The 15612-nt window shown below is 54.9% G+C and overlaps 1 protein-coding gene across 5 annotated transcripts in view; it reads left to right on the top strand.

The window, feature by feature from the left end:
• The window catches only part of CAMSAP1 (calmodulin regulated spectrin associated protein 1), a 63377-nt gene extending 58684 nt beyond the window's left edge, over window positions 1-4693 (top strand). For all 5 annotated transcript variants that reach the window (XM_077851349.1, XM_077851350.1, XM_077851353.1 and 2 more), the window contains 2 exons: window positions 331-449; window positions 3548-4693. In XM_077851349.1, the coding sequence (XP_077707475.1) occupies window positions 331-449; window positions 3548-3850 (422 nt within the window). In that variant the 3' untranslated portion in view covers window positions 3851-4693. The remainder of the gene's footprint in view (window positions 1-330; window positions 450-3547) is intronic.
• The last annotated feature ends 10919 nt before the right edge of the window (window positions 4694-15612 follow it).

Genomic DNA, 15612 nt, shown 5'->3' with positions numbered 1-15612 from the left:
CTTAGCACTGGGAGCCTTAGATGTTCAACATTTACTGTTCCTGGGTGTTTTCCTTTATATATCAAAGTAAGTGAAGTAGAAAGGGGACAAAGTCATAACTATCTTGACCCTTTACTTAATTTAAAGTTTGCAACTCGGAATGGATTCTTTCAGACAGATTTGAAGTGGGCTCTTAACGTTCTGTTTTCTAAAAACATTGACCTCACTGACCCAGCCTGGCTGCCACTTGGTTCTGGGAAACTGGGGTTTTCATGTGTGTATATGTGTGTGTGTGCGTGTGCAAGTGCGTGTGCGCAGAGTATAATTTGGGAATCTTGCCTGTTTTCACAGGTCCCAAGCTCTTTAAGGAGCCCAGTAGCAAATCAAACAAACCGATTATACACAATGCCATTTCTCACTGCTGTTTAGCAGGAAAAGTGAACGAACCTCACAAGAATTCAATATTAGAGGCAAGTATCAAACATCAGCACTAAATTTTTTTTCTTTATTTTAATTGAAGTCTAGTTGGCATACAATATTATTAACCACCAAGTTTTTATGTGGAATGAAGGATATTTGTAAATTAGGGGCCTTTCCTAAAATGGAACCTCATTATTCACACATGTGGGTGTTGCTTGGTTTGGCTTCAAACTCCTGCCAGGTAGCCCTGTGGTTGGCATATGGGAGAGCGTGATGGCACAGGAGCTGTCTGTACAGTGCTCCATGGTGCAGGAGGAGGGATGGCTTGAGGAAGAGCAGGCTTGGGACGAACCACACTCCAGGTGTTGCCCTGGGGACAGAGCCGGAGTCTAGGGAAGGGGCCCTCTGGTGTGAAGCAGGTGGAGAGAGCTAGTACAATCTGTGTTAGTGGAGGGCAGGGGGCCTTGTAGGTACCGGAGGGGGCCGGGTTCCTGTGCTCTGAGGCCTGTGGCAGGTGGTGTTGGGTGGAGATAGAAGGAATTGGCAGGAGTGTCCTGAGGGATGCAGGGGCGGCGAGGTGGCAGGCCTGGCTCCAGTTTCAGCTCTCAGATCATTGGAGAGATGGAAGGTAGGGGGCAAAGTGTTTGTTGTTTGGTTCTGTTGTGCTGAGCACTCGCTGCCTTTCTTTCATCTGCTGTGAAAATGCTGTCAGGCCTTGGTCACTTTAAAGGAGGGATGATTAGGGTCTCAGCAAGAAGATGATCTGCAAGGCAGTTGGAAACAGAGTCAAGATTAGAACTTGCGGGATGCCCAGGTAGCTCAGCGGTTAAGGGCCTGCCTTTAGCCCAGGGCATGATCCTGGAGACCCGGGATCGAGTCCCACATCAGGCTCCCTGCATGGAGCCTGCTTTTCCCTCTGCCTGTGTCTCTGCCTCTCTCTCTATGTCTCTCATGAATAAAAAAAAAAAAAAAAAAAAAAAGATTAGAACTTGCATGTCCTTAGCCTGACTGGCACCGTCAGGGCGGGTGATGCCCTCTGCACCATGCAGGTGGGGGATGCCTCTTCCTTGCTGTTATCACGCTGCACTGCATCAGTCAGCGAGCAAAACCGAAAGTCCAGCTCTGAAGCTGACCGTCTAGAGTGTGAGGCAGTCCCTGATAGAGGAGAGGAGTCATGGACTCATTCTGGAAGAGGCCAGGTAGGGCTCAGCTCTGCTGTTGTAGTGAAAACCACCACAGACTGGATGCAGAGGCGTAGCTCTGTCCCCATAAAACTTTACAGCTGCAGTGGTGGCTGCGTTTGGCCTATGCCAGGTGCAGGGAAGTGATAAGTAACCTGGAGGAGTCACCGGAGGGCAGAGGGAGAGCTGGGGGGGTGGGTGGCTGCAGAGGCCAGTGGGCTGGCTGGGGCCATCTCCCCAGCAAGTGGCTGTCTGCGTTTGGGAAAGGATGCTGTGGGCATGCACGCGGGCACCACGGTGGTAGTGAGCCGCTGGGCTGGAGGAGCTCAGGGAGGTCCGAGGGCACAGGGCAGCCCCCACAGGGCCTCTGTCGGTGGAGGGACCCTGACTTTGCTCTCAGTGAAGTGAGTGCAGGGGTGGACAGGGGAGGGCTGAGGACAGAAGTGAGGGGGATGAGAGTGGGGGCAGGAATAGGAAGGGAGGGCAGGGAAGGCGATGACGGGCTGCCAGCCGGGGCGGGCAGGAGGGCTTAGGGTCTACAGGTGCTGCTCATTCACATCTTGCTGTTTGTGCTTAAACATAGTTTTTATTTAGTCGAAATTAATATTGTATACACTTTGGGTTCTGGTTTTCCCTCTTAATCTTTTAAAATACATATTTGTGTGTTGATTTATTGGAGTCCATAATAAGCTCATTATATACTGATAAAACTAATAATGTATTTATGAAAAATGAGTGTATTTCCAGAAGCAAAAATAGAACAGTGGCTTTGTTTTACACTTTTACAAATATTTTAAAATCCTGACTTTATAGCAAATGATTGGGTCCTTGTTCACTTCTGCTGGTAGCTGGTTCTGGGAACGCCTGTCACGTAACCTCTGGAAAAGCCCGGTGCACGTGGGGCAGAGCGGGTGATGGCAGTGCGTGGCCATGGCCGTGGGAGGACGCTGGGCTCTGAGACCCGCGGTGGGGAGCGGTGTGGGGTAGACAGTTAAACTAGGCTTTAGCACGAAAACATTCTGCCGCTCAGAGCCAGCACAGTGGTTACTGTCATGAGTACCCATAGTGCTACTTCAGGTTTGCTGGCGTGTTGTCCACGCACCACAGGCCCACCCTGTGGGCTCAGCAGCCTCCTGTTTGCACAGTAGTACGACCATCAGCTCTGATTCCAGCATGGAGAGAAACCCTGTCCATGTAGCCATACCCTACCTGGCTCCCCTCAACCTACTGTCCTTGGGTGGGCCTCTCCCGGATGCATCCCATGAAGAAGACCCCATACCCTGTGGCCTTTCGGGGCCGTCTTCTCCACATGGCCTCACAATTCATCTCATCCATGTTCCTTGCATGCCAGCACCTCATACTCTCTCATGGCAAAATCCTCCTCCATCATGATGAAAGGCCACAGTTGATCTGTTCTCCAGGTGGAGGACGTCTGGCTTTCTACTTTTTTGATGATGATGAATCCTGCTGCTGTAAACATTCACATACGAGGTTTTATGTAGCTGCTCAGCTTCTCCAGTCTCTGCCTTAGACAGGAACCACTGAACCACAGGGTCACTCTATGCTTAGCATTTGGAGTGGCTGTCCAGCTGATCTCTGTTCCTCCAGCTGCTTGGGGGGCTCCGGGGTCTGCACAACCCCCTCATATTGGCTGCCATCTTCTTGTTAGTTGTGGCCCTCCTAGTGGACGTGCTGTGCTGCCACAGAGTGGGTTTTGACTTGTGTTTCTTTGGTGGCTCATGGTGTTCTGTGATTTTTTTCACTCAATTTTAAAAGCACTTTTTCCTCTCGAGCCTAGACTGCCTAAGTTAGGTCTCAGCGGTGGGTGCCACCCTGCTGGCGGTCAGAATGGGAAGACTGGGGCCAGGGTGTGGGCAGGCCTTCTTGAAAGCGGGGAGCCCTAGCTGCTCCAACTGCTGGTGTAACTCTCAAGCCCTCCTCTCTTTTCCTTTACCCCCTCGATACAGGAGCTAGAGAAGTGTGACGCCAACCACTACATCATACTGTTCCGTGATGCCGGCTGCCAGTTCAGAGCACTTTATTGCTATTATCCTGACACTGAAGAGATCTACAAATTAACTGGCACGGGGCCAAAGAGCATCACCAAGAAAATGATTGACAAGCTGTATAAATACAGCTCAGATCGAAAACAGTTTAACCTGATCCCAGCCAAAACTATGTCCGTCAGCGTGGACGCTCTCACAATTCACAACCACTTGTGGCAGCCCAAGCGGCCCGCGGTGCCAAAGAAGACCCAGACTCGTAAATGACACCGGTGCCGGCGGGCGAGTCTGAAGGATGTGTGGACAGGATTCGTATTTATTATTTTCATCCATTGGGGTACGAAGTGTGCGTAGTCACAGACCTTTTCCGGAGAGGCTTCTGGTGAACAGCAGAGGTGCCTCCCTTGGCTCCAGGCATACACACAGGATGCTGGGAGGAGGAGGAGGAGGCACTGTGTTGAGTGGCTCATGGATGCCGTTGCCGCTGCCAGCCATGGAGGGTCAGACAAGGGGTGTACGTATGGTGGGGTCTCCAGGCCGTAGACCCTATACTTGAAGTTCTCTTCATTGTGAATGGAAAGTGATCTCCTTCGCTTTCTTACCTCCTGCCCCCTCCCCACTTGCACGTGACCCGACGCCCCTTGTGCTGGCCGACTGTAATCCTGTGAGGCAGTGGGGCCGACGCTTGGTCTCGGGTCAGGGTGGTTGAATGTCTTTAGGAAAAGAATTCAAATTGGGGAAATCTTGTTCATTTGAGAAATTGTATGATATTTATTGATTGTGTCTACTGCCAATGTTTATATCCAGTTCTAAGATTTCTGAAAACAAATTCTTGTTCTTTGCTGCTCAGAAAACGTTTACTGAAAATACCAGTTCACTAAAAGCACTGAAAATCTGCAAAGTCTGTCTTCTGCTAAGATGACGATTACAGACGTGGAGATGATTTCTTGCTGGCACGTGATCATGAGGGTGGCAAGTGGTACTGTCAGCCAGTGTCTGCCCGAGTGGAAGTAGGCAGACTGAGCAAATTACAGCCATCGCTCATGGAGTTTTGGATAGTCCTCTAATGATTTATTCACTTTAATAAAGGCAGATTTTGGTAAAGTAGAATATTTTTCACTCTGAGGATGTTTCTCTTAAGAGGTGATGCACTTAAGCTGATGGTGGTTTTAGTGGCTTTATCATGTCATGATTCATCTGTCTCGATTCTTGCTTCTGAAGAGCAGCATGCCCTAAGAGGAGGAGTGTGCGGTTCTCCAGTTAGGTCGATCCTTTTGTTGCATATTTAAAAACAATTTAAGTGGTTATTTGCAGTTATTTTGGAACTCCAAGTGAGTGGAACAGCTTCGGGTTCTGTCCATGTTGGTCCAGATAGTCATTAACGCCTCTCCCGACCAGATGCTCCCGGGAGGTGGGCGTGCCCTGCCCCTCCTGGTCCTCTCACGGCCGCAGTCCTGCCAACGCTGTGTGCCTGACCAGCCGCTCTGAGCCTTGATTTCAGCTCAACTGCCGAAGATCCTGGAGTCACTTACATTAGTTTTGCACATGTTCCTTGGGAGTATTACTTGAATTTATCTCGAACCGCAGAAAACACTAAGATTGTTAGAAAAAGGCAGATGTGGCTGCTTCCTAACATTAGGATGAAAGGTAAGTGAGTTCTGTACCTTGGGAAGGAGGGAACAGGCTCTGAAACACAGGAAGGAACTGTGGGCCATCTTCCCACTTCCTCCCCGTCTCCACCCTCCGTCCCCCGGTGGCACATCGGTCTGTCAGTCCCGCAACAGTGGCAGCCCTGTCTTGTAAATACATAGTGGGGGCCAGGTGATTCCCAAGCTCAGTGCTGAAGGGTCCTGAGTTAACGTTCTTGTTCCCATGCTGTTCACCTGTGTGCTTTATTTCTCAGTGTATGTTTGATATTCTTTAATTATATTTATTTTAAGAAATCACTAAAATGTAATAAAGTAACGAACCAATTGGCTTTTTATGAATCATACACGTGTGAGGTGGTTGTGGCTCCTTCTGTTGGTCAGTGTCTGAGCTCTTTGCTTCAGAGGAGTTCCCCTAGTCAGCAAACCCTCCTCTCCCAGAAAATCACGTCCTTCTACCTTGTGGAGTCAGGAGGCTCCCTAACTGCTCCCTCTGTGAAGTTGGAACATGTGACGGCATCTCTGCCGACTTAGAGCCGAGTCCCATTGAAGGAAGTGGAGTGGGATTGTTTTTAAGGAAGATTCGGGTGCTTCTGGTGTAGTGCTGGGAAATTACATTCTGGGTAAATTCCGGATTTTCTTGATGTGATCAGTCAGCATACAGAGTATCTCAAACATTGTACACATGCGCTCTTGTCACTGTTACATCGACAGGCACTAAACTTAGCAGCTGACTTTTTTTTAAGATTTTACTTACCTGAAAGAGTGAGTGAGCACAAGCCAGGGGTGGGAGGGTGCAGAGGGAGAGGGAAGCGGGAGCCCGATGCGGGGCTCAACCCCAGGACCCTGGGATCACAACCTGAGCTGGAGATGCTTCACCGACCTTGCCCCCCAGGTGCCTGCATCTGACATTCCTGATACCCTGTCTCCAGGCCAGTGCATGATGTTTCAATGGCTGACAGAAGCATTTTGGGTTCTTTGTGCACTGATGGGCAGAGCAAACTTTTTTACCATGAAGAGTTACACACATAGGATGCATCTTGTGATTGAGGTTTTAGTCCTCTCTGGTTTGACGTGGCAAACGTCTTTGAGTCCTGTGGGAGCAGGTGATAGGGCTTCCAAAGCCCCTACAGTATTGGCACCATGCTGCAAATTTCCTATGATGAGAAAGTGGCACATCTTTTTATTGCCTCGGAATTCTGACAGCATTAAGCTGTGCTTGCCCAGTAGCCACTGGGTTCGACTTTGCACAGAAAGCATCAACCAACTGCTTGAAGTTGACATGTGAGTCCTGGGTGTCAACATGGAGCTCCAGGAGCCTGAAGGGTTGGTGTTCTAAGACGAGTAACACTTGAACAAGTGAGTCATGTGTTCACATTTATCTTGCATCTGTACACGCACATGCACGAGTGCCATAGATACTGACGTGTGTGGGCGCAGGTGGCTGGCCTGCCCGTGGGTCCTTCAACTCCATGTCCTCCGTGCGCTGCTCTGGAGCCGCCTCTGGTCAGGTCTTCAGGCCCCGAGCCTGCCCTTCAATAGGGCAGAGGTGAGGAGGAGAAGAATTCTAGAGTCACTTCTTGGTTGTACCCCTGCTCCTGTGACTCTGGTTGTCACCTGGCAGGGAAAGTATTGACTAGAAATAAGCTTTCCTTTTGGAATGAGCTTGGGTTGAGATTAACTTGGGTCGCCTTTGATGATTGGCACTGACTTGCAGAATGGCCTTGACTTTGAACGTCTGTCAGTGTGTCATGCGTGGAAGGGACACGGCTGCGCTTCTGCTCGAGCCCATCAGCACCGTCTGAGAAGCCGGACGTGCCCAGCAGCTCAGGGCACCCGGCTGCAGTCTCCTTGATGGTGCCCGGTGGGTCCAGTGTCCCCAGTGGACCTGTGCTGGAGACTCTGTCTTCACCGTCGCGCACGAAGGCCTGAGCCATGGACGTGGCCTGAGATCTTGGGGTGTCTCAGTCTTCCTGTCCTGCTCTCTGCTTCTCTCCCTCCTGGGAAAATCCATGTGCTCGTGTGTCTGAGCAGAGGGGAGTGATGTCCTCTACCTCGCGTGGTCCTCACTTCTTTACAAAGAACAAGTTATGGTTTCTGAATTCTCTCCTAAATAGCAAGGGCAGTGTCTGGCCAAAGCCGCTGACAGTGGGAATGAGTAACCGAGCACAGAAACGTAGTGAAAACCACAGCGCAGACTCTACACGCAGGCATGCGGCTTGTGAAAGGTTTGAGGGAAAAAGATTTCTTGGCAATGAAAAAATTGAGTTGTTCCTGCTGCAGAACAGCAGCAACATTAAATCTGTTTTCCGTGAAAGCAGAGGCCAGTGGACGTGGCATCTGCAGCCTGGCTGTTTGGACGGGAAGCTGCCAGGCCTTCGCAGCGGGAGCTCCGGGTGCGTTGGCCTGGCCGGGAGCACGTCACCAGTCCGGGTGAGGCAAGGTTCTGACCTTGGCACGGCCGTCTGGTGTCGGGGTTGCCGGAACATGCTGCTGGCGGCCTGCACATGTCCTGCAGCAATGGCAGGGGTGATGATGTTCTCAGGGTGTGACATTGCTGTCACCGCAGATCCAGGGAGGGAAAAGCCCACACAGTACCAGGCACGAGGCATCATCCATGTCGTCCGTCTCTTATTCTAGGAAGAAACCTCCCTCACTGACTTCACTGTTAGGAAGAGGACACCCATGGGTGCTTGCGGTGCTGCCTCGTGTGACGGGTTAGGTGGCAGGTGGAGCCCAGGGCCGAGCGGGGCTAGGGGACTGCATGTGAGGGCGGCCAGGAGGCATCAGGGATCGCGGGTCCAGCGCGGGGAGGGGGGGTTTGCTCGTTTGTGTGTGGATATATTTAGTCAATCTGATGGAACTCTCGTCTTCAGTTTTGTAGGAGACAGAATTTACTTTCTGCCCTTTTATTCTAGATGGTGAGTTCTTGTTGGTTTCATTACCTATAATCCTTGTTTTTTTTTTTTTTAACTGAAACATCCCTACAAAAAACTAAACGAATTTCAAGTATACGACGCATAAGTTTTTGCAAAGCATTTGGTCCAAGTTTTAATTGAATGGTTCCCGACATTTGTCAGCAAATCCTCCCTAGAATATTTTCCTCATGTGCTGTGTTTGTCCATCGTTATCTTGTCCATTTGAGTAGGCGTCCGGCTGCCCAGTGGCCTGGCTGTGTACCTGCTGCCACCCTGCTGGGGTGACATGAAGGTGAAGCACAGTCAGAGACCACTGGCCAGGTCGAGAGGGACTGCTGTTTTCATAATTGTGTGTGTTTATTCAGATCAGACCTGGGGCAGTGAAAAACACCTGAGTTTACCAGGCAGTCTGTTCCTTGTCCAGGAGAGCGTGCGTTCCTTGGGCACACACTGACCCAAGGAACATCACAGGGATGTGCGGGCATCACGGAGGCCACGTGCGGGTTGGGGCACAATGTGTCTTTCCCTCGGGGTCACACGGGCCGTTCCTCGGCTGGTGCGAAGTGCGGTGTCCGAGGAGCCAAGAGCGGGGACCAGGCTGGGGACCAGGGCTGGGCAATGAGCACCTGGGCGAGGGGTCGTGGAGGACATGCTCCCCTGGCTGTTGGTGCCCGGGTTGGGCCCCCAGCCCTGGATGGGCATAGTCAGCAGAGGTGGCTCGAGCTGGCCCTTCTGCCCCCAGATGGATGTTGTCCAGGAGGCCATGTGAGTGACCCCTGCGACCCTGAGACTGCTGGGTGGGGAGGCTCAAGGCCTACACGGCCACACCGAACCCTGTGGGGACCGGCGCGCAGGAGCCTGGGACAGCAGCTGAGCAGAACCACTGCCCTGGTCCTTGTGGGGCTGATATCAGACGTGGACCGGGGTCCCCCAGGCCGGGGAGGGAAGGGCATGTGCTCTGCGGGGCCCTAAGTACCCCTAGCCTTACGTAGGCCACACGAGGCCGGCCCATGGGAGGGTATCAGGTGCCTTCAAGGTGGGAATAATCAGGGTGGCAGGAGGATGAGGTGGACAGTCTTTGGGAGCGCATGGGGCTGCCCGGCCAAATAGGCCCCTGCTGGGCCACCAGGGATCTGAATGCCCAGGAGAAGCTCCCAGATGGGCTCTGCACAGGGCCAGGGAGTACACAGGCCAGGCTCAGGGACCTCAGGTGCTGATCAGGCAGGTGGCGTCTCGACAGTGTGGGCTGTTCTGGTTGCTGATCCCCGCTGACCCCCGCTGACCCCTGCTGACCTCCACTGAGGGCTCAGCACGGCATCAGGCCCAGGCAGCAGCCGGTGAACAACAGGCCTTAATTCTGGTGATGAGCATCCTCAGGGGACTGGAGGGCGGGATGGACGGTGGGGGGCGGTGCTGAAGGTGTAAACAGCCAGGGCCCGGGCATGTCAGCTCCTCAGGACGGGTGGCACGTGGTTGTGAAGGCAGCCCCATCACCTGTACGCCGCGGAGCAGGCCTGTGGACGCCCACCTGCACCATCAGGGTGACGCTGCCTCGCCCACCTGCTCCCCTCGCAGATGTCTGGGCGCCCTGTGTTGAGCATCTGGAAATTGGTGCTGGAGGTTCTGTTCTTTAAATGTGAATCTGCCTTTTCAGCCTGAGGGATTATTAGCAGTCATTTGCTGCCATCCTGACATGTTCGCTCTCCAACAAAAGCTGTTAGCACAGAGCTGGTTCAGAGGCCGCGAGGAGGCTGCTCGTCTGTCACTTGGGTCAAGGCAGGCAGAGGGCCTCACCCTGAAATGTGAAGCCAGGGATGCCAGGTTCCCCACGAGGGTGGGCAGCTCTCCCAGGGCCCACGCCGCCCTGCAGGGGATGCTGGGTGCTCCTGCCTACTGGGAATTCTGTTCTTACCTGGACTAGGAGTGCATTCGTTAAATAAAACAATCCCTGCTTTTCAGACAATTAAATGTGATTTTTGTTTATTTAGAAACTAAGAGTTTCACGGAAAGTATGAGATGTGTGAATAGTTGGGCGCTGAGGGCCGAGGGGCACGGCTCACGGCGCCCCGGGTGTCTGCGGGCTTGGATGTCACACAAGGGGCACCGGGTCCTGTGCTGGCGGAGCGGCGGGGATGGTGAGGACGTCCATGGTCTCCAGATGCACCGAGGCCTCAAGTCTCCGGGAAAGAAGCCCCACTGGTCCTCAGACAGTCGTGACTTGGGAGATGCTCAAATGTTGGGGGAGACGCGGCGAATGCATTTGAGGCCCATGGGGAGGGTGGGGTGCTCTGGGCAGACGGTGCAGGGACAGGGAGGGAGATGTGCCCATGGGCTCTGGTGTCTCAGGGCAGGTCGAGGGCAGGACTTCACCCTGTTCTGGGTGCCCAGAGCCTGTGTACAGCTCAGGGGCTCGTGGGGGGCCCGTGATCCGGCTTCGGGGTGGGAGCCTCGTCCCGGGTGTGTGCGGTCACACGTGCGTGCTCCTTGGGGGCATCCTCCCAGCCTGCGCCCACCGTTCCAGGAGATTGGTTTCATTGCTTGGTGCTTTTTTCTTAATTCATAGAAATTTTTAAAATAACCTAAACAGGAATCTTTGATGATGCAAGTTGAACATAGGCCAAATCGTGGCTTTTTTACTGCAACTGTTGGCGTTGGGAGCACACCCCCATCTCTCAGGGCTTCTATGGAGCATCTGCCTGCTCGGTGGGGGAGAGTGTGTCCCCGTGTCCCTGTGTCCCCGTGTCTCCACGACCCCATGTCTCCGTGTCCCAATGTCCCCATGTCTTGTCCCTGTGTCTCCATGTTGGTCACTTCGGTTTTCCTCTTTTGTAAGCTGTCCCAAGTTTTTTTGCTTATTTTTCTGCTGGATTGTCTGTCTTTTTCTAATTTATTTACAGCAGAAAAGGTTTTGAAGGTTAATACAGAAAAGATAATATGAATGGCTCATTCTGTGGCTTTCTATGGTCCTATTGGCATCGTGATAAACAGACGTCATTCAGGCTTATTTGGCCCAATGATCATAGTTCTTTCTGGAGCTACCATGAGTTTATGGAGCTGTTTGGGAAGTGACTTCTCACACCTGGACCCTGGGCTTCTGTGTTTGGGCCTTTGTACCTGGCACGGGCCTCTGTGGCCGAGTGTGAGGCAGCAGCTGGTTCCGTGTGTCTGTAGAGGCCTGATGGCCCTGAGCCCTTTAGACACCTCCTCCGCCCCCAGCCTCCCGCTGTGACATGTCAGACAGAGGGATGGCCCCACAGGCGTCCACGGCCTCATCCCCAGAACCTGTGCATGACTGTGCTCGGTTGATGGCGAAGGGAGTCAGGCTGTGGAAGGGACTGGGCTTGCCTGTCAGCTGACCTTGAGACGGGAAGTGACCCCGCTTGTCTGGGGAGCCCAGGATGTCCTCCGATGTGCGATCAGAGGAGATGTGGCAACAAGGGGGGGCATAGAGTGCCACGGAATGTGGCTGCCCTCCAGGGTCTGGAGAGGGCAAGACAACAGATGGTGCCCTTGCACTTCCCGACAGGACTGAAGCCTGTGCACCTGGATCTGACCAGTGAGGTCTGTGCTGCCATCCTGAGCTCCAGACCTGGCGAGACAGGACATTCGTGGGGTTGCAGCAGCGGAGGATATGGCATCTGCCTATCTCTGCACCCTTCACCCAGGTCTTACTTCCTGGGGTCTGCTCATAAGTCGTGATATTTGGGAAAGCAGGTGCTCCCGCCAAGAATGTCTTGAATCTGGGATCCCTGGGTGGCTTAGCGGTTGAGCATCTGCCTTCAGCTCAGGGCGTGATCCCGGGGTCCTGGGATCGAGTCCCACATTGGGCTTCCTGTGGGGAGCCTGCTTCTCCCTCTGCCTGTGCCTCTGCCTCCCTCTCTCTCTCTCTGTGTGTCTCTCGTAAATAAAGAAGATCTTAAAAAAAAAAAAAAAAAAAAGAATGTCTTGAATCTTCTGGAGTGTCACTGTCTACGTGCTCACAAAGCCATCAGAAACTTGCAGTCTTATATGCGTTTGTTAAAAATTAAGACTGGGGATCCCTGGGTGGCGCAGCGGTTTGGCGCCTGCATTTGGCCCAGGGCGCGATCCTGGAGACTCGGGATCGAATCCCACGTCTGGCTCCCGGTGCATGGAGCCTGCTTCTCCCTCTGCCTATGTCTCTGCCTCTCTCTCTCTCTCTCTCTCTGTGACTATCATAAATTAAAAAAAAAAAAAAAAATTAAGACTGAAGAAAAAACGAAATGAGCTTTCATCGAGGAGGCTAAAATAATAGTAAAAGTTGAAGAAATGCAGTGTGTTGACGAACTAACAGAACCCAGCAGAGCCAGTGGGTGAAGCCAGCGCAGCTGTGCACCAGAGCCCGACAGAGGAGGCTCGAGACCTGGGTGTTGTGTCCACTTCCTGCAGAAGCCGAGCTGAGGTCACACTTTTGGAAGATTAGGACGCCACACTCAGGAATGAGACCGACATGGTGCAACTCACAGCGACAGCGTGAGAGAGGACACCGCAAGCTGACCAGGCGCTGACACTCTCTACCTGCTCCTACGTCGTCATTGTGCGGTTACAACTTGTGTCATTTGATGCCACCTGCCGGGGGCCCCCAGCAAACCCCATGTTGAACAGGAAGGATCTCCATGTGGGTCAGGAGGGAGGCCTGGTTGCCTCCGGCTGCTGTGACTGGCCAGGGTTTCCCTGGACCCCCCCCCGCCCCGAGCCTCCATCGTGAGAGGAGGAGAAACGAGCTGTGACGTGGGACTCCCCTTGGTTGCAACAGGAAGAGCCTGCCCTGCAGGAGGAGGAGGAGGGACCCCAACAACTCGGCGAGGCGGCCTGACCCTGCCCGTCCTGAGTTGCAATTCCCTGCTATTCCCAAATAAACTCATTTTACCACTAAAATAGCTCCCCCCCTGCCCCACAACGGTGTTTCTTTTTTTAAGGTCAACAAAAGGAGGGAAAAGGAAAACCCAAGTCATTATTTGCAGAAATGTGAAAGCCGTCGTAGAAAAGCAAAAATGGAGAGACGGCAGGTATTGGAGTCCAGCGAGGTGGCTGGTTGACAGCCTCCGTGTGGACCAGTGATTCGAGACCCACTCGTAACGAGCTGTGTCAGAACACGCACTGTGCAGACGGGTCAGGAGGAGCGAGGCTGGTGTGTTGGAAAGAGGCCCAGTAAGGAACCTGCAGGTGCTTAAGGCACTTGGAGGTGGGGCGGTGGCCGGTCATCGACACCGTCCTCCCATGTGGGTCTGCAAAGGGACTGCAGCCCTGAGCACGAGTCCCCAGAGACTTTGCCCAAAGCTCAGTGAGCTGATCCTGGTCTGGGTCAAGGACAAGGAAAAGACGGCCCTGGATCTGGTGCCTCTTGTCCACCTTCACTTCCTGGGGTCCCACGAGCTCAGCACAGCCCTGAGGAGGCACTGGGGCCACCTTGGAGCTCTGGGCGGAGGGTGGGCGCCCCAGGACCCCAAGGTGGGCTGCAAGGGGGGTCTGGCAGATGCCCACACACCTGGGACAGGAGACTGCAACGGGAGTGGATGGAGACCCCATGTTTGGGGGGGTCCCCAAGCTCCTGCTGACCTCATTGGGGGTGCTGCCCCAGGGGTCTGGGATGCCAGCGGTGCTCCCCTAGCCCCACCCAGCGCCGGACCAAGATGTCAGTGTGCGGCCTGCCCCACAGGTCCCATCCGGCATTCAGCAGCTGTCTTCCTAGGCCCGCAGCCCAGCCCGGCCTGCTGCTTACAGGACACCCCAGGGTGTGCACCAGGGTGAGGACGAGGCCTGGGATGTGGGGGGCCGCCTGCCTCAGTGGTCCCGGGGAGCCTGCATGGGCTTGGGAGCTCCTCCTGCAGACACCCGGCTCCTGCCCCTTGCTGTTGTGCCCGTGCCCTAGTCCCAGGTTGTGTCCTCCCTCCTGCCTTCTGCTATTTTGAGGGCATTTTACACAATTCTGTATCGTTTTATCTCCCAGCACGTCACTTGGACTCTTGGAGGCGTTTTGGTGCATCCTCTACTTCCACGGGTGGGCCCAGCTCGAGCTTTGCAGGGCATGTCCCCCCGCCACCCCCAACACCCAGGATGGCGCCTACGGCTGGTGCTGGTGTGGGAGGAAGTGCTCACCGGCACAACCCCGTGAGCCACAGACACCCCGCTTGGCCTGGGCTGGCCCCAAGCTGCCACCCCAAGGGCTGGCAGGTCACCGTGGGCAGGAGTCCCGGTAGGCCGGGCGTGGGGTGCACACCCCTCCCTGCTGCAGGCCTCTCTGCTGCCTTCTGGAGGCTGCGTCGACCCTGCCCCTTCACCCAGCTTCTTGGGGTATGCTCGTGACCAGCAGCACCCCTCAGAATGAGCACGGATGTCCTCGTGCCGGTGCATGTCCCCGTGGCAGCCCTACCCAGCAGGTGGGTGCCCAGCACACAGGTGCTGGACTCTGGCAGAGCCGGGGGTCCCTGTGCTCACCCTGGGGCCCCCACCCTGCACTGCCTGGCTGCCCAGTGGCCACAGGGCTTGCTTCCTGCTCCTGGCCCCGGCCTGCAGCATTGCCCTGGGTGGGGGCTTCCCTGCAGGGTCGGGTGGGGTAGGGGCCACAGCAGGTGGGTCTCACCCTCGAGTTTGGGGGACCGGGGGTGGGCCCAGGCTTAGAGCACGAGGCCACAGAGGTAACCCCCCATGACCGACCCTTGTATCTGCAGACAGCATCCATTTAATAGAAGGTTCCAGCATTGACCGTGCAACACCTGCCACAGTCGAAGGGAAGCCCAGGGGCAGGTCACAGGTGACAGGTGCTGTGTCCTTCCTCCGCAGACAGGAACCTGGGCCAGCAACCCAGTGGGCATTATGCTTCCGGTCGGGTGCGCGCGGGCATCCAGCGGCCGTGGACACGTGCCCCCCCACCCCGGGCCTGACGCCTGCGGGGCTGCAGCAGTTCACATGAGGCCGCAGCAGGGGGACGTCTTCTTGTTCTGAGCCACAGAGTCCTTCGTCGCCGGAGCCCCTGTAGGTCAGGGGGGCCCTCGAGCAGCCCAGCCCCGGGTAGGGGTACCCGGGCCGAGCCAGGAGACCCTCCCTGGCTTCCAATGTCCGTTGTGCTCCCGGCTGCCGTCTCCTGCCCACCGCAGGGAGCTGGGGCCTGTCCGGGCTGGAGCAGGTCCACGGGTGTCCACACGTGGCCGTAGAGCACGGCCTCCACGTGAGCCGGTGAGCATGCAGGGCCGTGTGGGAGCGTGTGGGGCTGCCGGGGGCTCGGCCCCTCCCCTCCCCACGCACCCAGCCTCCCCCTGCAGCGCAGCCGTGGTGGGCACCCCTCCCTCCGCCGCAGCCAGACCTGGTCACGAGTTGTGGTCCGACGTGTGGGGATGCAGGTGGCAAGGTCCGTAAAAACAGGTTAAAAAGGCCACCCCGCCGGCCTCTCTGGGTGCTGGGGGCTCACTCCTCCCTCAGCCCCATGTGAGGGCGCCCATCAGGGGTG

Source organism: Canis aureus, chromosome 16 (assembly GCF_053574225.1).
Source record: "Canis aureus isolate CA01 chromosome 16, VMU_Caureus_v.1.0, whole genome shotgun sequence".
Classification (NCBI taxonomy): Eukaryota; Metazoa; Chordata; class Mammalia; order Carnivora; family Canidae; genus Canis; species Canis aureus.
The sequence above is the reverse complement of the archived record's forward strand: the minus strand, read 5'-3'. Positions and strand labels throughout refer to the sequence as shown.